Source organism: Varroa destructor, unplaced genomic scaffold, assembly GCF_002443255.2.
Source record: "Varroa destructor unplaced genomic scaffold, Vdes_3.0 BEIS01000005.1, whole genome shotgun sequence".
Classification (NCBI taxonomy): Eukaryota; Metazoa; Arthropoda; class Arachnida; order Mesostigmata; family Varroidae; genus Varroa; species Varroa destructor.
The window spans coordinates 14,803,178-14,825,009 of record NW_019211458.1 but is presented as its reverse complement, the minus strand read 5'-3'; the positions used below and the strand labels follow the sequence as shown (position 1 = coordinate 14,825,009).

At 45.1% G+C, this 21,832-nt stretch overlaps 1 protein-coding gene and 1 long non-coding RNA gene across 9 annotated transcripts in view; one reads left to right on the top strand and one right to left on the bottom strand.

Moving 5' to 3' along the window:
* para (sodium voltage-gated channel paralytic) overlaps positions 1-21,832 on the top strand; it is an 83,802-nt gene that overhangs the window by 19,558 nt on the left and 42,412 nt on the right. For 6 of the 7 annotated variants that reach the window (XM_086991574.1, XM_086991573.1, XM_086991576.1 and 3 more), the window contains exons 2-8: positions 7,743-10,130; positions 12,677-12,805; positions 14,090-14,181; positions 15,442-15,639; positions 16,113-16,173; positions 19,977-20,298; positions 21,317-21,721. In XM_086991574.1, coding sequence (XP_086847700.1) covers positions 9,475-10,130; positions 12,677-12,805; positions 14,090-14,181; positions 15,442-15,639; positions 16,113-16,173; positions 19,977-20,298; positions 21,317-21,721 — 1,863 coding nt within the window. In that variant the 5' untranslated portion in view covers positions 7,743-9,474. The remainder of the gene's footprint in view (positions 1-7,742; positions 10,131-12,676; positions 12,806-14,089; positions 14,182-15,441; positions 15,640-16,112; positions 16,174-19,976; positions 20,299-21,316; positions 21,722-21,832) is intronic. The other variant, XM_086991572.1, reaches the window with a different exon arrangement.
* LOC111250973 (uncharacterized) overlaps positions 2,459-21,832 on the bottom strand; it is an 81,291-nt gene continuing 61,917 nt past the window's right edge. Inside the window, exons 5-6 of one of the 2 annotated variants that reach the window (XR_015329370.1) lie at positions 19,054-19,173; positions 2,459-3,995 (exon numbers count right to left, since the gene is read on the bottom strand). This is a non-coding gene — a long non-coding RNA (uncharacterized LOC111250973). The remainder of the gene's footprint in view (positions 3,996-19,053; positions 19,174-21,832) is intronic. The other variant, XR_015329371.1, reaches the window with a different exon arrangement.

Here is a 21,832-nt window from a genome sequence, read left to right as displayed (position 1 = left end):
AGTCAGAGGAGGCATACAGTGTCGGGGGCCGGCAGACAACGTTTGGGCTTGCGGTCGGGTATTGCGGGGAAGGACGGTAAGGGACCGAGGACAAACGTGAAGCAGGCGACGGAGAGGGAGGGCGGGGCGGTTGCAGCAGGCTGTGCTGCTGCTGCTGTACTGTCAAAGTGGCAAGCAAAGACAGCAGCATCAGCCGTAAGGCTGCAGCCATCAGGCAGCAGGATCTCGCCTGAACTGTCTGAGATAAGTGGAGAGTCCGCCACTCCAGACGGCACACGACCGGCAAGAGCAGCAGCAGCAGTAACGACAGCTCACGACGATGTGTTCAACCGCTCACTCACGATGCGACTTAACAACCCGTTTTCATGCACAGCTGTTATCATGACCCGTTACTTCAGCTATCACAAGCCGACGAAAGGACGTTCGATTGCGTCTTGTGTAAGTTACTGCTTCTGCTACACTCTGCACCGTTCTATTCCTTTGTCTGCCCCTTCCTCTTTTTCTGTTTCCATCCGTTAGCAATCTAGTACTCTTCTCGGCTGAGGCGTCGCGCATTCGCTCCCATCATAAGCAAGCTGAATAAACAGGAGGTCCTCGACTTGATTTAAAGTGGGTCATTGAGGTAGAGGATGTGCCGCAGTCAGTGGCTGGTAGCGCCACTGAATGGCGGAAGGAAGCCGGAGTTGACGATAGGCTGCTGTGCAGGCGGTAGAAAGCGCATTGGCGCCCGAGCGGGAGACGGTCGTTATGGTGGTGGTAAGCTTCGCCTCTTCGAAAGAAAACAGTAGAAGTAAAAACAAACACTTAGCAGCAGCAGCAGCTAGCTGCAAATCAACAATGCTGCAAGCGCGCACACATGTCATGCTCAGCGTTCAAGTGGCCCGGACAGGTCTGGAAAGAAGGAGAACCAACGGTAGCATGATTTTAGACGTGCGACGCTACAAAGAAATCAGGCAAAAACCCTGAAACAGAACTGGACAAAGAGTAGTGTCAAGGGAACACTGTACTAGGCTAGGACAGCAAACGCTTGCCGATAGTGAGGTGCTCGACAAAGTGAGAAAAAGGACAATAGTCAGTCTATAGCGCGGGGCAGCAAGGAGACGCTTTAGGCTTACCGCCCAGTCGGCTCTTCACCCCCCGCTGAGCTATGCACTAGCTACAAATAAGAACAAAGAAACCGACGACTAGAATTAGAAAGCAGTACTACGATCGCCGTAAGCAACGGCAGCAAATGACGCGACCCCTTCTTTCGCCCCGCATTCGACCTAGCCGTCGTAACGGCACCTCTCTTTAGACACTCAACCGTTTGATTGGCGCAAAACGTTGCCACGACCCGCTCTTATTCTTTTAACATATTACCGTCATCGTTGTCAGCGACGTCGACGTGGTCCCTTTCTTTTCCGTCGTTCTTTTCGTGCTACAACCTTTTCTATTAAGCGGCGCTGCCGCTGTTATGGTCTTCGCTGGTGACTATATTTGGCATGCTCCAAGACCAGCATGGACGGAACGGAGACAATGAGTTAGTGTAGGTCTCGACGTACTGGGGACAGAAGGAGTAACTACGCGAGCTTGCGACTGCAAGTCTATTGTTTGTCTCTGACTGAATATATATAGATTGTCCAATCGGTGTATAATCTCACGTAAGCTAAAACGTAGAAAAAGCAATGAGTTTTTTTATGGCCCCTCGCGCAGGTGTTGTTTTAGTTTCTGCTACTGCTGCTAATATTAAATTTAGCACCTTCCCTTAAGCCAGGAAGATGGTGGTGATAAGAATGATTACGATGGCGGTAATAGTGAGCTTTAACGATATCATCCAGGCGATGACAACATCCGTGACGACGACAAAGGGGGTTTTCGTGTGACACACCGATATAAATAACCAACACATCGATCGTATCCCAGTTTGTTACAAAAATATTTCGCTGAACCGGGCGATTTTTGGACCCATAAAAAAGACACGCCAGAGAGTTATCATGAACGAAGAAGAAAACGGAAAGTGACAGATGGGCAATAACACAGATGATTACATACGTTTTATCGTGCACGAGATACAACTGCCATTACAGCTGATCGGCACGTCTATACATATTACCTTAGCTTGAATTGGCTCATGTCAGTCCAAATGGCAGACTGTTAGTTGAGCGATCATTATCTGTCTGCCCTATGATTAGCGAAGCGTTGTGACTTCACCTCTAACTGACATGCTATTCCTATGGCAAGGAAATGATCCAGTAGCTACAGCCGCAACAGAGTTTACCATAATAATTTGTTCGATCTTATCGAATGTGACAAATGCGTTCGGTAATGAGTTTTAGGAGGGAAGTCCCAATAGATTTACCGGTGCGTGGCTCCTAACGTTCTCCGCGTACACTATTATGACATGACGTTAAAATGTGATTTTTTTATATGTGCTCGTATATATAACACATGATAAGTTCTATGATAGAAACAAAAAGCATGGAAAACTAGTTGGATTTTATTAATCATCATCTGTTAAATGAAACAGCTTGCTCTATAACAAACAAGTACTACAATGCCGTTCATGCTCGTACGAGATGTACGGACCAGTGTTTGTATTAAACCTAAGAAAAAAGAGCTGTTCTTTCCAACGAATTACTAATATAGTGCAGATACCCTCGGCGTTCGATCTTATTTAGGACCGCTTCGCCTATTCTTTGCTGCCGTTGTTTTAAAAATGGCTGTAGAAGTAAGAAGAGGAGTGGCCATGCCACCGGCGTCAGCCGAAGCGTCTTCGTTCCTGTACACCTTCGAACAGCAATGTATACGCTTACATTATAAGAATAATGCCCTTCCGGTCTTCGGCGCACAGGAACAGAACGATCAAATCACGGTGGTGCTACTCCGGTGAGCCGTCCTACCGTTGTATGGTCGTACTCTGACTGCGGCGGCGTCGGCGTGACCGCTGATCGTACTGACCGGTTGTGCGATATCGAAACAAGTGATTTGATTCATGATCTTTTCTGGCCGGTTGTTCAATGTAAAGAAAAATGCCTGATCTTCCACGCAAGTACACATGACCTCCCATATTACTGTTCGGCTCACTTCCTTTCACGATCCTCCTCGTGAGCTTTTCTCTGTCTCCCATCGCGTCCTATGACGTTGTTCTGCCACATTCTTTTCGTTACTCCACCATCGCGAGATTCAGGCGAAAGCCGTCCCATCTATCTATTAAAGTAGAAATTCCCGCTACATGGAAATCATCAGGTCATCCCGCAACCCACATTGGCTTAGATGGAAGGGTAAAACAATGGGAGTCGTCTGATGGAAATTAAAGGATGGGGCGAAAAACGGCGAAAACTGCAAATGACGAAGTCCGAAAAAGGTCCGAAACGAAGCAGAAGGAAAGGAGAAAAGGACGGCCAACGAACACGAAGGCGACAGGACGGGCCAGATGCGTTTGTTTCCTTTTCCGACAGTAGCCCCGTGATCACTCAACCTCATTCGCTTCGTGCGATCGTTCCCGATTTCACTCTCGACCCGTTGTGTGTGGAACAGGTGCATAACAGGGCCTGTTAGACTGGTTGGTCAAATTGGTGAGGTCACTACCGGATGAAAACGAGCCCAGTGGAACCGGTTGGGTAGCGCCAGAAGTGATGACGAGCCAATAACGCTGTTTTATATTAGGCAGCACAGCAGCATTAGCTTATATTGATGGGTGCAGCACTTCTAAATAGCCGCTGCCCTGAAGTCCCTTCTTTTCTCGCTTCGTATCGAGGATTAACAGTCGAAGGAACGATGGCCAACAAAATTTAAGGGGAACGAAACAGTCCGGGCGTTCTCAGCTGCAACGATCTGATTTCTGATGGCTGTGAAACGAAACTAAATATTCCATAGTTTCGTTCCTGATCGCAGCAGTCTAGGGAGTTCTCAGGGAGAAAGAATCGTCGAGACACGGAGTCGATGATCGAGGCCTAAGCCTGAAGCTATCGAAAAAGACATTTCAGCAGCGCTATCAAACGTGGACTCCTTTTTACCTGAAAAGAGACCAAAGGGGCTTAAACAGACGATTGGATGGGCATAGTTCCTTAGCAGTAAATTGTCGTTTACTAATAGTGGTGGTAGCAATAGTTGTGGGTCTTGTTCAGGCAGAACTACAAGACAACTTTAATAGGGGAACAAGACAGAGCAAAGAAAAAGCCATTTCTGCCGCTGTGCGATCCACGTTGAGAGCTGCCACGATTCGCTCGACGTATTCGCGCGACGCGGTTAGCGAACGACAGACCGGCCAAATACTGCGAATGGTGACGGTAGCGGTGGCGGCAGGACAAATCGTAATGATATAGCAGAGAGCGAAGGGCTAAAGGCAATGGAAATGACAGACGGCAGTAAGTGCAGTCCCTGGAAATAGAAACAACTTTGCGAAAGGTTTTTTGCGGGTGTCAAAACGACGAGCAGAGGAACAGAGAAATGGAGGGGATTGCGTCGGCTTGTCGTCTGCAAATGGAGAGAGAGGTTGGCACACCATACTTTGTGCTACGCGTATGGGGCGGGTGGGGCAAGAGGTGAACGGCCACGGCAAAAGGTAGAAGCAATGGAGATGGCTAGTAGCAGGCAAGAAGGACGCGCAAGCAAAGTCGGCAGCGTCGGGAATGAGGAGGGAAGCGACCTCTAATGTGTTCCGCTATCAAGGTAGTCTAGCTCCCAAGGTCATCCTATAGCCTTATAGACAAGTGCTGGTACCTTTTACTCACGTCTGCGAGGAGGGTTAACATAAGCACTAGCTGGGTTTCTGGGAAAGATACTTTCGACATGAGGTTATGCGTGCGCGGTAGCTTCATAGCTGGCATATGTTTGTCGAACACTCTTTCCTTGGCCGTTTCATAGCTTCGTAACAATTAATTTTGAATTAAGAAGTCAATAATAGTTTTCTGGATTTTTGCATTTTAAGGAAACATGCTGTTCAGCTGACCATGCCCGTTGGTTAAGATATCGCCTTTGACTTGGGATACCAAATCACGCCCTTCTACTCCTGTTGTGCGCCATAAAGCTAAAATACCAGGATGCTTTGTGTGTATAAGCTAACGCTCAAAAAAATGAAAGGAACAAGGGAAGATTGACAAAAAAAAACGTAACAAAGACAGAGAAAAAGCACCACAAAAAGGCTAAAGGACCACCAAAGGGCTAGAGCTAGCGCAAGTTGCGTAAATCTCAAGCGGCAGGCTGTGGAGCGGGGTAGCTGTACTATAGGGTAGACGGTCGTTGACAGCTTGATTCGGGGGGGCCTCACTTGCTCGACTTATCTCCTGCGAACTTCCGTGATGGCAGGTATAATAATATATGTCATTGGCAGTAACACTGCCATATTCCCCTTCACGCTTAATGCCAGCGGTTCATCTTTCTGCTCGCCCTTTTCGCTCGTTCTGTCACTCTTACTTACGCCATTCCTTTTTACCACTTTCAACCTTCTCAATGTAGCTTTGCCTCCTGCGTTCTCTTTTTATGTTCGCCACTTGGGTGATTCCGTCGAGGACGGAAGTATCGACGACGTGACGCTTCGAGGTGACCCTAGGGGCCTACCATGATCGGTTCATGTCAAGGCAATCTAGGCCGAATCAAAGCGAATTTGGCTAGGCCTTCGCGTCTTATCGTTAGTGCTTCTTTCACATTTATGGGCTACGCCTATACTTGCCGAAGACGAAGCTTCCCAGTGCACAACCGGACTTTTCTTCAAATATAAATGAGAGCATGAAAAATGTAAGGTCAATCGTGTGCAGAAATTGATCTGCATTCCATTGTATCAGGAAACAGGAAATAGGATGATGGTAAGTGAATTTCAAGCGTTTCATACTGAAAGCTAGTCGTCAGATGGAATTATGCCTAATAGCGATATCGGACATAAAATTCGAAACATAGAGGAGTTAGTCGCGGGTCCGTCTTTCATCGAATCACCTTCGCTCTTATACTCCGATAGCAGCTGATCGATGCAATTCATTCGACGGCGGTGGGTCAAAATCTGGAACCCAACGTTCTTTTGTACGCCTCGTCATGCATATTCGAGGCGAACGTTACAAATGAACAACAAAGATCGTTTGTATTTCTTCCTTACGTAACTCGCCACGTGTGACTACCACGCCTAGAAATTCATGGGATTTTTCAGGAGTATACGAAAGCAACCTATATATGCAGATGAGCGAGGACTGAGAAATGACAGAGATAACTGGTGCAAACTCGGTGGTAGGATCGATTAAAGCGAAGACGTTGGAATGAAATAAAAACAAACGAATTAATCAATCATTTCATGTAGATTGTTACTCACGCCAATTTTCACGATAGATACACTACGATAGTGTGTTTGCCTACTAACCAGAGGGAACAGGGGGTGGTCTACGTTCGACCCTCGGGCGCGCAGACACACCTTGTTTTTTTAGTGAAAATATGAACAGAAAAGCTATGAATATATAGTCAAACTCTCTTCTTTTATTGTGTCCCTTCAGGTTGCTCTATTAAGGTCCCCCCTTGCGCTTACAAGTCCGACGTAACGACGATATTTTCTGGCAGGGCAGCTAATGATCAGTTATAGAGTCAATCTGATGCTTGCGGTAATAGTAATCTTGGCTTCCACTGGCTGTTTTGGATTTTCTAACTCTGCCACTAAATAATATAAGTAGAATTGCAAAAATAGCTGTTTACTGTAGTGGTAATTTCCTTTTAATAATGTAAAGCATCTGCAGGCGTACTTATATCGCATAGGCCGAATATTATCTCAAAGTGTGAAAATCATGGTGATTACCTTCATCACCTAAATGGTCCCCTGCTGCGATTTAGCATTTGGTGGTAAACGAAGTGGTATTTAGAGTTCTACTGGTTGCCATTAGGCGCAGACAATAAGTACCTATAAGATCTTCTTGGTGATCTTCGCATGCATGTCATATACAGAGCGTCTTTACCAAATGATTCTAGTTATCCAATTTACAAACGGATTACTAGACATTTATTTACACGCCAGTTGGTGTTTACCGCGCATCGTAACAAAACCGGTTGTAGACAAGCGCATTGGGGTGGTGATACCGCAACACCTGTCGGCAATCTACAACACTTTCCCTGGGTAAACAATTGCCTGTGGCTACGTCTAGACGTTAGATGAACATTCGACTTCCGATAATAATCGTAGAAACAAGAATTTTAGCAGTAGGAAGCTGTTCTTTCCCTCTTCTAGACGGTTCGCTTTCGCTGATGGCTGTTAGTGCCGTTTCTGTTCGTCGATAAATTGGATACTGCCCCGAAGCGTAGAGCAAGGAGAGCAAAAGGCGGAGGTAAATTGCTGCATGCGGTCCTACTGCGAGAGTAGGACGAAGTGGAACAGTAGCAGGATGAAGACCTCCTTTCTTCATTCTACCTCGCACACAGGTGCCTCAGCAGCAGCAGCGCTTAACCGACAGGCCTTGTAGCAGGATAGCGGAGTTCGGAATGGGTCTGTTTTGTTATAAGCATAACTGGACAAGCTACGCAGTGTAGAAGAGAAAAGGACGAAAAACTATAATCAATTCTAATGAAAACAGAGGTAAACCGAGGAGCGGTCGGGGTGTGGAAGAAAAAAAGGTTATAGTGATGCCGACAAGTAGTCTATACATGACTGTACTATGTCGTGTTCATATGACGACGATTATTTACCGACGGTCTTCTTTGGCATGAACTTTAGGTAGAGCATGCTTGTCAAATGTCGCATTTGTTTCTTTTGTGTGCCTATGCATCGCTGACTATTGTCATCACTATTGTTTCAGGTCGTTGGAGTTGAGTTGTATTGCTGCCGCCGTCCGTGTCGCCGGTTTGTCACCCTCGGAGGCGCACAAAACAATAAAAAACAACGCGAACGTGACATCGAGCCGGAAAGTAGCCCGGGAGTGCAGCTGGTGTTGGCAAGTTGCGGCCCGTCGGCGGTTCCGGTCGAGGACAGTCAAAAACAGCGGTGACCGACCGCGGGCTCCCCGTCTTCCACCAAGGCAAAGCCAGGCGCACTGACAACAACGACGCTATTAACCAAGTTATCCAAGTTAAAATACAACGATAACAGTAGCAACAACAACAATAGCGGCAGCAACAACCAAAAGCTCAGACGATACAAACCCAAAGGAGCAGTAGGTGGAATCAAAAAGGAATAGAGATAAGCAAAAGGAAAACGATAGAGACGATAAAAAGGCAAAAGTAACTCAGACGACAAACACGAACGAAAAATTACAGTAATGTAGTAATTATAATAAGTCAAGTAAAGAAACAAGAACATTGCGCGCGCACACGCACTAGGATCTACCAATAATAAATGACAGATGACTAATAATTACCATAACTAATAATAAAAATAGCTAAAACAACAATACAATGCAGATGGCATATATGATGTGAGCGAAAGGCGGAAGAAAAACAGGGGGAAAAATAAGTGAAGAAAGAACATAACAGAAATTCAAAACGAGACAGTAAGGTCGAACGAAACGAATAAAAATACCCTAGCCGAACTACCTAAAAGCTAACGATCTTCAGCACCAAGTAACAACTATATTAATATTTCAACGAGACGACGATCGGCGTATGTGGTCGGCATAGGCTGGCCCTACCGACACAATAGCTACGGCAGGAAGAAGAAACACACGAAAAACATCGATTAGGCTCGATCCGATTTGAGCAGATTCCGCCCCGATCTAGTTCGACAAACGGCAGCAAAGATACAGGGCCGAAGACAACAGTAACAACAACAGCAACAAAAATAACAACAACTACGAAGACAAAGAACCAGCGGCAGCTACGACTCCATCAGCGATAACGGCCCATCCGTTTTTTGTCGTCAGTTATCGCAGCCGCTGCCCCAGTTAATTGTGTTGTCACCATTATCATTGCCGGTAGCCGGCAATCGACCTCAGCTGTAAATACAGCTATTGGCGGGGTGGTCCTTTAGGCGGTGAGGGGTCTTCCCGCCCGAAAACGCCACGGAGAAATTGCCGCATACCCCCACCCGGCGACCCAGAGCAGCTCGTTCGCCGGCTGCGGTGGAGCGTCGCCGCGGAGCCGGGAGAGCAGGTGTAGGTGCAGCTCCGGTCCGAGCTCGCGTTCGAGCTCGAGGTGAAGAAGAAGCCAACAACAACAACTCAAAAAGACACCAACAACAAAAGACGATCCGAACAACAACAACAACAACAAAAACGACAAAGACAACACAAAGAAACCGTGACCACGTGACCGCCGCTGTGGTGTTCGTCGAAGGCTGTCAAACCACGCGCTGTAGGCCCAGGATAGTAGTGGTCTGGGCTAGTGGCGCGGCTGGGTGGGCAGCAACGGAAGCAGCAATCGACGAAACACCAAAAACAAGCGCAACAAGCCCAGTGTCAATTGCGTCAGCAGCCACAGGAGTTGGAGCTGAAGGAGCTGAGGGAGCCGCAGCTGAAGCGAGTGCAGGCCGAGGCCAGTGCGAAAGCTGGCTCGGCCCTAGCCAGCGAAGCTAGCGGGCCTTGATATCCCTTTGAAATGCCACCGGCGCCCGCCGAGACTGCTTTGTCAGCTAACACGGAACAGCCTGCTTTCAGTACCAGCAGCGCCACGCCGCACGCCCTTGCACTGCCCATCGCAGAAGATGGCGTCCACGCAGACCATGACGACGATGATTTCCACGACCACGACATCGAGCACATGTTGGGCGATGAACCGCAATCGATATTTCGGCCGTTTACGAGGGAGAGCCTCGCGACCCAGCTCGCGCGCCTGGCCGAGGAGGCGGCCAAGAAGGCGCAGCTGGAGAAGATGCGCGAGGAGGGAATCGAGCCTGAACCGCAATTCTACCATCACAAAGAAGCCCCAGATCCTGATCCGGGTTTGGAGGCCGGCGGTCCCTTGCCCAAGCAGATCGTTAATGACTTCCCTCCTGAGCTGATCGCCACACCTGTAGAGGAAATAGATAAGTACTACGAGAACAAGAGGACGTTCATGGTGATCAGCAAGGGCAAAGACATCTTTCGCTTCAGCTCGACTAATGCCCTCTGGATATTGAGCCCGTTCAACCCAATTCGTCGTCTGGCCATCTGCATCCTGGTGCACCCATTGTTTAGCTTTTTCATCATTGTCGCCATTTTGGTCAACTGTGTACTCATGACCATGCCGGCGAACGACAAAATCGAACAGACCGAGTAAGTACAACAATCATATACATATATATATATATATATATTACAATTATTTGTGTCATGTATGAGCAAAAGGGTAGATGTTATGCTGAACGAAACGTCTTATGTGAGCCAAACTAGTCTTCGTTAGTTAAACTAAGCGCACTGGGTTAGTTGCGTCTCGCGGCTCTCTTTATCTTTTATGCTACGCTTCCTTAACATATCCCCGTAACCGTTTCTCGCTCGTCTTTCCGTCCACTTTTGTTGCGTTGACTTTTCATCCTCCTCTTCTCCCTTTTCTATCTCATTCGCTTTTTCCTGGCCTTAGTGTCCATTGTAGCACAAACGAGTGGATAAAAGCGACCGACCAATCGACAGCTAAGGCGAGTTGGATTCTATAGCCTGCTGCTATTAGTACTGGAGCCAGGGCCACTTTTCCTCTATTCGCAGTGGCCCACTAGTATTCGTGAAAACCAAAGGACCAAATGGCAGTTGCAGCAGCGCCCCCAGAAAGTCTTGGCTTAGTTGTGGTCCACCAGAGATTGTTTCTGCTTCAATGGTGACATACCCGCCTGCCTGCCGACCGGTCGATCGACCCATATCGATACGTTCGCTACAACTTTCATCTCCCGTTCCGATTTTTTTTCTTGCGGTATGACTGCCGGCCGCCACCGGCACCAAGAACACTTTACCGCTTCTATTTCCGCAGCAGTGCGGTCTCCTCACCACTGCGCCCTAAGCGGGTCCTGTTTCCCTTACTCTAGAGATAAAAACAGCTAGCGCTTTCTGTTCCGTACCCCATCTCAGGCTTTTCTTTTCTTGTCCCTTCCTTCTGTTCACCTCCGATTAATTACGGGTAGTGCGCAATAGCTAACTAGTCCATTCCCAAGAATCTGCGCTGCCGTTGTCGGTGATGGTCCTATACCGAGGTTCTCCATAGCCAAAATGGATCACGTAAGTAAGTGGTAAGGCTCGTGCCAGCCTCTGTTTACCGGCCCTGTTTCCGTCACTATTGCAAAGCAGAGCTGGAGCGCTTAAACGAACCACGGGGTTTTTCCATCACCCCATTCAGGCCATCTCGCTTGGCCATCCTTCCCTGCTAGTATCACCTCCCACCCCCGTCCGCCATGCACTGACACCTGCTCTTTCTACATAACCTCCAACTCTTCCTCCTCCTCTTCTATTTTCTTCCTCCTCGTATTCAGCAGCTCCTGTCCTGGTTCAGTGTCACATAGCTACCGACTCACCGACCAACTGGCTGTCAGAGTCTGTACTAGATTCTTCATTGTGACTTCCCGCTCGTTATGGCTGATTCTGCCATTTGGGGGTGTTATCTCAGCGACACCAGCGGCAGCAAAGAAACGACCTGGTCAAGGTCAGCCGTCTTCTGTTGTCTCTTCATTTGGCTGTATCCCCATCACACTTACAGGGTCCATGTAATATACGAAAGGTGTGAACCCATAGCAACCCTATACATAATTGCCTGCCTCGGGGCCGCTGACTTCCTATCACTGCAAGCAGAAGCAACTACTCAGCCACCCGACAAGGCCTTCAGTCTGCCAGCACTAGCTGGTAGCGTATCTGAACTGCTCCGCAGGGCACAGCCAGAAGTCGCGATCGCAAGTTTAGCAGCCAGCCAAAAGGACCAACGAACGGCGGCAGACGAACCAAGGGAGAGGGGTGACCAGGTGAGCGAACGAACTGATACTGCTACCGCATTGTCGTTGTGTCCACAAAATTGACATGACGGCAGTACTCTGTCCGCCGCCTAGCGAAGAAGACGATACGATCGTCCTGGTGCAACAATAATACGAGGCTTCGATCACAACTGAATCGGTGGACAGATGCAAGAGAAAACGAAGGCTAAGCATGTTAAAGCGATGGCGCTAGCGTCGAGAATGGTTATTGTAGCAGAAGCATCCACGGCCGGGTGATCGGTCAATCAAGCTATGACAGACTGACACGCGCGCTGCTAACTCGTAGTATCGAGTAAGAAAACGGAACCGATAGCTGCCGACTGCAGCTGTCCAACGACGGGTCTCTATCAGGCCATGCAGAGGCTTGCAAACCGTGTGTGCTAAGGATGGCTCGGTGAAAGCTATTCGAATCTGGAACGGGGCCGGTATACGGATCTATGAATTCACAAACGAGTCCCTGCGGCAACGAACTTCATCGGGAAAGAAATACGCGAGTCATGACAGTCTTTTGAACTCAATGTATGGAAATACACGTATTCCGCCAGCTACTACACACAACGACTCGCCATCTGCTTCACACCTATACAGATATACATATCGTGCCCTTGACAACGCAACAGAAGTGACTCGTGCTCGTATGAAATGTAGAATCGAGCGAACGCATGATGCATGGCTCCAACCTTTTGTTTAGTTGTAACGAAAAGACGGGGTAGTGTAGGCGGAAGAAAGTTTGTGGTCAGACTGTTTTTTTTTTCGTACCGTAGAAAATAGCTGATTCGGTTTGCCTTGTTCTGAGACGAGGCAAAAGTGATAAAGTTGTATCTTTCTTGTTTTTTTTTCTCCTCTCTTTGTTTTGACGCGTAACACTTTCAGAACAATATTCACGACGATTTACACATTCGAATCGTTCATCAAAATCCTCGCCCGTGGTTTCATTTTGGAACGGTTTACATATCTTAGGGATCCATGGAATTGGCTAGATTTCATTGTAATAACGTTAGCGTAAGTATCTATGTAAAGCTCGATCAGTAGATATTAATAGAAGCTGTTTTTATTATTAGGAAAGTATCACTCATCGATTTGATTCCGCTAGATCAAATCTCGCTGCTAGCGTTTGCTATATAACTGTGTAACGAAAGGCATTATTCATAGTAAATCAATCGAAAATAGATATATTTGCCTCTAAAATAATCGATCCAACATGTCAAAGATGCGATACATCTTTATTGGGCTAAATGTTTATACGTCTAGCTAACCTGCTTCAATCAGTGGGCAAACTTCTCCGAAGCAGGCATCAATATGAAAATATACAGGTGTTATAATATGCACGTAAGATTCAGCTGATATTTATTTATTGGTTAAAAAACAATGCCATATGTAAACCTCATGCACTTACATATTTCCTAGCGTGAAAAAGCGACTACCGATACGGTAATCTTGCGCACAATTTTGTCCACATTCTATTTAAAACCCAGAGGCCCATACTAATAAACTCGTTAAATATAAAAATATATTAAAAATAAACAACACTTAAAGAGGCAATAGTGTCGGAGCTGAATAATGATAGCATTGTATCGGATGTGGTCGCCTTGTTTCGCCACCAACAGAATAGAAAAACAGATTCTCGCTGCGTAAACTGTACGCCAATACAGATTTGCAATTAGTCTACGGCGAGATTATTCGAAAGAAACATTTTGAGACAGAAGAAATTATAGGATAACAATAGTCAGCACAGTCGTCTGCTATATTTCAAAAACATCCCTCATCGGAACGGATGTACTTAGCTGCGGACGCGTAGCGGCAGAATTCCGACAGAACGAAACAGTACTTGAGTAATACTTTTTATACATATTCAAACGGTAAAGTATGATAGCCTGATACGTAACAGGCGATTTTTCTGGCCCGTACACGAGTCTCGGTAGATGATGTAAGACGAAAGCCGCGAGCACTTTGAAAAAGGATTTTCGCGCTCGTGGCGTGTTCCGATGCCGTTACGCAAGAAGGAAGTTAGCTCGTCTGCAGGTGTTAGCTCCAAGCTCGTCAAGTGTCGGAAACCAGAGGCTGCATAATAATACTAATAAGAAAAAAAAGGGAAACAAATTGGCGGGATACGGTTCGGAAAGCTCACGTTAATCATTCTTGGCTAGTGGCTAGCAAACCTTTCATATATATTTATATATATATATATATATATATATATATATATATATATATATATATATATAGAGAGAGAGAGAGAGAGAGAGAGAGACATGTTTCTGTATTTTTTGTGATTGAACATTTCAGCTATGTGACAATGTTTGTCAATTTGGGTAACCTTAGTGCCCTGAGAACATTCCGTGTGCTTCGAGCTTTAAAGACCGTCGCTATCGTACCTGGTAAGTAGATCTGTATATCTGTCTATTGACTGAGGGTGCCTATAGATGGATTTTTAACACGATTATAAATTTGGGAATTGTGTGAATTTAAGTGCTTTTCTTCTTTACTTCGGAGCGATAATACAGGCAGAAGGGGGTAGATTTGCTTGCATATTATAAATTTTAGATTTATTAAAATTAACAGTAGACAAGATCACTTTAGTGCAATCAGCAAAGGAAGCTTCCTGTTTACTTTCAACCCCTTATTTCGAGCCTGTTAACAACTATGATTCTATGTTATCTAGAAGATTTATCTGCCCTGCCTCTGTACGACGAAACTGAATTAAAGTGAAAATTCAAATGGCGCGTATAATATTAGTACACGGAGAAGGAGCGCGAGGGAGCACGAGAGGTAAGGGGAGAGGAGCGCGAGGGATAGGGAACTATGTAAGAATAATGTTTCTCTTTCACTCTTTCCACCGATCCCCTTCCGTTTCTCCCTCCCTCACTCGCTCCCTCTCTCTCTTTCGCTTTTGTCTGCGTTAGCTATAACAGTCAACTAATTGAAATGCAGTAACTAGGCGACCTTCATTATAATACAGAGGCGTGCATATGTAGTGACTGACCAACCTCTATGTTTTGAATTTTATGTTCGGTAAGGCTTTCCATCAGACGGCTGCCTCCAAGCACGAAACGAAGTCTGTCTATCTATCCATGTACGGATTCGAGCGCAGACCACAATGTGTTCGTAATAACCATAGGCAAACAAATAAGCTATCACAGGGACTTCAGATCATGTTAACTTTCTCTATTTATTTTCAACGCAAAGCAAGCACTGAGCCTGGAGGATCGCTGATTTACTTTGCGTAGTATTTTGCCCCTAGTAGACGGAACACCAAAAAGACAGAACAGCAGCCTATGCACAGGCAATGTGTGGTGATTTTCGCAGCGAGGTTTCGCGAATCTCTGCTCTATTTCGTTATACAACAATTATAATCATCGTCAGAAAGGGCAAATGTTTTGTTCTAGTTTGTACGGCAGATTATGCCTGGTTTAATTAATTTACGTACATACAATTTAACTGCTTAAACTCAATTCATGATGATTCATTCTATTTTTTTTGAAGTTTTTTTTTCAAAAGTAACAATAATTATCGTGTTATGAGCAAACGAAAGGTGAAAGCAGTAGGGAAAAAAAGAAGAAGAAGAAAAAAATCAGTACAGATGAATAAATGTTTGACAGACGATGCTTATTTTTTTTTGCTGTTTTCGTTTCTCGCAGGTCTCAAGACCATTGTAGGCGCTGTTATCGAGTCTGTGAAGAATCTACGGGATGTAATAATTTTGACTATGTTTTCATTGTCGGTATTTGCCCTCATGGGACTACAAATCTATATGGGGGTGTTGACCCAAAAATGTGTGCAACAGCCCCCAGCTGGGCTATCTCCACCAGAGTGGTACGATTTTGTTCACAATGAAAGTAAGTATCCGAATCTGCCTCACATGTATCTGAGTAGAGGAAACACATCAGCGGATTTTTACAGAATCGTACGGAAGTAACAGATGCTCGCCGCAATCCGACACGTCTTTGCATAGATGTAATCTTGGACTAGATCAGAGACCCACTGTAATGATAAAGTAAAATTTCGAAATTTGCCCACAGCTTAAGCATGACTCAAGGCACATCTATCATTACGTGCCAACTTCGATACTTACAGACAAATAAACTGTCATGAGGGCTATACTGGCGAAACCCAATATTTGATATAAGCAAACACAGTCGGGATCTTTTAGTCGGCTTAAACTCACGTTTAAATTACCTACTTAGCCCTTATGTTCAATTTTAGTCCACTAAGATCAATCAACGTTAACAGTATTCAAAACGTCACGTTTACCTCTCGTATACTCTACATTTTGTTGAAAGATATTTAAAAAATTTATCTTTTACCACAGCGCATTGGTTCAAAGATTCCAATGGAGACTTCCCCCTCTGCGGGAACGGTACAGGAGCAAAGTAAGTACACGGTTTCATTTATGAATATTTAACAAAAAAAATAATGATATTATTATATTTGTTTTGAGAATTGCGGAGAAAAAATCGGTTTACAGAAACATAAACATAAGTGCCTCTATTTAGCATGAACGTTACCTTGACCCAAAAAGATATTCGGAGGGGGATAATTCGTTTATATATATAGAACTATGCTGCTATAACGGTATGACGTAATTGCTATTGATAGCTAATAGTCTTCACTGTTGGCTAGGCCATAGGCCTATGGGAATGTCATCTTTGATAGTCATATCTTCCACCGCCTGTCCTCTTCCTAGGTAGAGATTACTAACCAGGTTTCGTAACTAGGCCGAATTCGTAGCTACGCATTCGATTAAACTGCAATTGGATATAAGTACTAGCAATCATCGGGCGGTGACCTGTTGTATTCGCTGCTGCTTAGTTTTCTATCCATTACTGTGGACTGTGTCGTTGGAAAACAGAGAGGAGACGAGAATCAGCAGCAGTGATAGACGGATATTTACACATACAGGATGTCTTGGAATAGTTGAGACAAAATCGCGGTTGATGAGCTGCGTATAAAAGAAACAGTCTTTTGGATGTATTTTTGGGTTAATAGGCCCAAATTGGCACCACTTAAAAACAAGCCTAAAATAATAAAAGGTTAGCTATTTGGATCAATCTGAGCGACCCAATCGAGATTAGATACTCCTCTTTATAAAGTTCTATTAAATCCGCCTTTAATTTCTGCACTAACATTTTAAGATTATTAAAAACGGCATTTTTGTCAACGATCTAATGCTTAATGTAGATCTTCCTCCTTGAATAACATCGGATACCGCAGGAAGTCAATTAATGCAGACGTGATAAGACTTGCAAACGGGTACATGTTCGTTGTCCAAAGCCAGCAGTTAGGTTCGGGCCTTCCTTAAATGTTTTTCTAAGGGCCTAGCTATGGGTTGTAATTTGGTTCTAGCTCGGAAACGTCCCGATAGCAGGAAAGGTGGAGGATGGCAACCACCTAACAATGCTATGTGGGTGTATGGCATAGGCGACATTTTTTGTCTTTTGCTATTTTGCTCTGGTATATGGCTCGAACATCTGTTTTCGGCCTGCTTCTGAATCCATCCATCTGCGTTGCTCCGTTCTGCGGCTCCGATCCTTTCTTGTATCACAACCGTTCAAATTCGAAGTAAGATGTTAATTCATTATCTGCCCTCCGTTCTTTTGGTCCGTTGTCCTTAGCGCGCCATTCGTAGAACCAACAAAAGTTAGATCTATACTCCTCTTTTTTTCTGTCTGTTACCGTTTCTGGTCACTTGGTTGTCCTAACAACGTCGTTGATCGGTCCGGCCGGCACCTTAGCTTAGTTCACCTACGTACCTGTCTTGCTCTGCCCTCTTATAAGATATTGCCGAATGCATACACGCTTACACGGAGACGGACGAACGGACGGGCCTAGAGTCAGCCCTAGTTGTTTTCTCCTTCTTCGACCCTTGCTCCTTGCCCCCGATCTCTAACTCTCCTTCAGCTGCCACACCAAGGCCTCCGTGCAGCGTCATCTGCTCCGTTTGGTCTGTAAGGAACAACGGCAAACACTGTGGCGGGGAACCGGCCTATTTTAGAAAGAGGATTCAAATCTAACTGCTGTGTCCCTCTCCATTCCTGGCTAGGCGAAACAAGGAGAGCACAGCAGTAGATAGATACACGGCGACGGCGGCAGCAGTAGCAGCGAACGCGACAGCAGCGAAGAAAGGATGGAGTTCAGGGAAGTCAGACAGATACCCACGGTGAGGAAAAAGGTTGCTGGATGGGCTCTTCCATCAACACCTTCCTTTCACCCGGCTGGACAGACCGACATTATACAGAAGCCACCTACCGTCTCTTTTGTTTTTCACTCGCTGGTTTTTACGTTGTATAGGCTATAGCGTTACGCAATCGCAGCAACTCAAAGAAATAACAGCGAAAGATCGGTAGCATTGTCACTAGCTGCTTCGAAGCTGACGTAAAAGCAAAGATATTGAAGATATACCGTAATGCAGCGTCGATGGGTTATTAGACTACATCAAATACACTAAAAGTGTTGCGTATTCTTTGCATTCATTCGCATGATTGATTTATGAATGTACCTATTATACTTCCCTGCCCCTAAACTTGTGTTGTTGTATGTATTGTACCAATCTCTGAGGTCATTCCGAAAGCCTGTCCTCTGCAAATAGCATTCGAGAAGTGCGTCATGCTCCAGGATTCCCTATGGTCTATACGTAATAGCTTCAGAAAAAACAATTAATTAGAATCGAGTTGGGTCTGTTACCGTGCGCGAACACAAGCTCCGTGACACTATTGCTTGAAACAATATCGCAGTAATACAGAGCCTTTATGACCTAGGTGAGGACAACACCAACGACGATAGTACAAGAACTCTGTTGAAACCTTTTTAACCCTTCGGGCTGAAATAAACACGCGCCCACTTAGAACAGCCGTTATACATATACAGATAAATATACATAGATATATGCTGTTATCAAACCCACTTAATTCTTGTAAAAGTTTTGCGGCTGTTGGCTGAAGAAGATACTTCATACATTAAATATAGCCCATATGCGCTTCCATCAATAAAAGTCATTGAAAGTCACGCTTTGACCACAAATGGATGGTAGAGTGGAATTTTTCGGTGTTAGTCCTCCGAACTGGCATAAAAACCGTATCGGGAAAACCTAATTTAGATTTGGCATGTTCTAAGAACCTTTACGCCGAACCTTCTCAACCTTCACTGTTAAATATTAATCATAACAGTTAGTTTAACTATGACTTATCTATGAATAGTGGCTTCATCCTAGTATATTAGGTTATTTACATCGATAATTATCTCTTTTCTCTTACCTTTTCAATAGCCTAGGACAGGTTCAAACTGAGTGAGGACGGCTCTTAAACCACAGCGGCGAAACGCGTTGTCGTAACAGGCTTTTCTATCCGTACACAAACAAAGCTGAACCCATCACCCTATTTCAAATGAACAAAAATAATATTACTTGTATAGATCCAAGCAAAGGATAATGAATTTAGTACATACGTATTCAAGGAAGGCCCATTTTAGATCACGTAGAAAATGCCTCTAGTTTCAGACGTGTCTGATAAAAAGATGCTCAGATTCGTCTGACCTTCAGCGAGAGTCTGAACGACCTTTGACCTTAACGAGAGGTATTGAAACGGCCGTATAGCTTCCATTGTTTACAAGCATTGTAGGTACAATATTAGCGTTTCGTTCCGCACAAGACTGTTGTTTCTATTGATATTAGCTATCGTTTTCATCGGCTTGTATTTTCGCTTTCGAGCTCTACGATTTCGTGTAATAGTACGAAGCCTTTCTTAAACTTTGTGCTGCCGATATTGTGCGGTTCCTAGTGTTTAGATCCGTCCTTGCACAGGAATCAAACTAGATAAAATCGAACGATTTAAATAACGCTGGTTGTTGAACCTTTTCGAGTAACGACTAACTAAACCATTTCCGTTGAACGGCAAGAAAAATTTCTAAAACGACAAATTTTGCAAACGATTGATGAACATATTGATCGGGTTAAGGAATGCAATGCTCATTCACTAACGCTACCGCCTGCAGATAACAGGCCTAAGCAAAGGCCTTCAGCTGGCCAGGAAATAAGGCCAGTGTCACAGAACAAATGAGGCACGTTATGCTGGAACAACTGAAAATGAACTCCTTTGTAAGTGATGATTTTTCGTTATTTCTTTTTTGGATCGCTCAATAATCTGACTAAATTCGAGTCGTTTGGTGTCTTCTCTTTTAGACAATGTTCCGCTGACTACATCTGCATGCAAGGGATAGGAGAAAACCCCAATTATGGCTTCACCAACTTCGACACCTTCGGCTGGGCCTTTCTATCGGCTTTCCGCCTAATGACCCAAGACTACTGGGAGTCTCTCTACCAGATGATACTTCGGTCTGCGGGGCCGTGGCACATGTGTTTCTTTGTCGTCATTATCTTTCTCGGATCATTCTATCTCGTCAATCTGATTCTCGCCATTGTCGCAATGTCATATGACGACTTGCAGAAGCGCGCCGAAGAAGAAGCCGAAGAGGATCGCCTATTGGAAGAGGCTATGCGATTGGTAAGTACTATTTCCTGCGGACAGTTTCGACAGTAGGTTTTCGCTAAAAAGTGCGTCAAAATATGGTTTAATCAGAGTACGCGATGTGTCATTAATAGAGCCTTTTGTAAATTAAATAGGTGGTATCTTGTTTTTGATTGATCATATTAGGGCCTGAAAATCGGAACTCCCTCGTAGAGAAAGAGGAGCTTCTGTTTAGTCATTGGCTAGCGTTAGTAACACATGAAGGTCTCTCTCTCTCAAATATTGTCATGTACCCTGCTAACACTTAAAGCAGCAGGAAAACAAAAAATTAATATTATTAGGCTTTTGAAGGAACGGCTATGCCTTCAAAGAGGCACAAATCGCCGCTGGGAAGCTACCATATTCCTGCCTTAACTATTAGTTTGCATCGAATTCTAGCCACACTAGCTCCCTGTTCTCAACCTGTCGCCACTGCGCTCCCAAAACGTTCCACGCAATTGACTCGTTCAACGAGGGAAATCAAACAGTTTTCTTCAATTAAACTGGACAATTCGTATGAAAATCAAACTGCATGAAGTGTGTCTTACTTAGAGCAACTGAATTTAGTAAAACGAAAATCGAAATCGACCCAGGCGCCTGGGCAGATCCAATGGAACGACTGAAAGGCACAGAGATTTACTACAATTGGTAATAAGGTCGAAAAAAAAAAGAAACACTTGTTTCTTATGGTACTTTCGGTATCACCTACAAACGATCTGTGCAGATCCTTCCTCACAACACTGCCAGATGTTCATGACAGCAGATTTTTCTTTTTAATTTAAAGTAATGTTATAAAAATTGCCAATTCGATAGTTAGAATCAAATGTACATGCAAGTATGCTGTACATTTTATGCACGAAACAGCTGACCTCACCCTTCCACTAGTTTAGTTAGTAAAAAAAAATGTTTGTTGAGCAAACGTGTGCGTAATATGGAATTATATGACGAGTAAGAATGGGCAGCAGAACCACAGTTCAAATATTAGCTATGACGTTTGTGACTGATCGCCATCTAGGAGGAAGAAGCTCGTGAAGAAGCTCGAGCGGAGGCCGCTAACCGTGTAGCGGAGGCTAAACGGGAGGCGCGTGAAGTTCGGAAGGACGAGCGTGATGCGGCGCTGGCCAGAGAGATGCAAGCAGCTACAGCTGCTGCTGGTGGAGGTGCTGGCAAAAAGGGTGTTAATCAGGTACCCAACCAGGCGAATCACGGAGGACAGCTGGCCAAGAGTCCTTCGGAATATTCGATGCGTTCGCTGGACGCCGGCACCGGGCACCCCAGCGTACCGCCGGACGAGAGGGCCAGCCTTCGAAGCATCGACGGTGCTGATCTACTACAGCACACCGGACACGGCGGTCCACATTCACAACAACAGCAACAACTCTATTCACAAAGTCGGCATAACAACGGAAAGGTTCGCAAGGTTAGTTAATATTTCATTAGTGTTACAAGTAGCTAGCACTGGAAAGGCCTGTCCGCCATCAGACGGTGACGTGACGAAAGCTATAGCCCAACTAAGAACGATTGTCTGGAA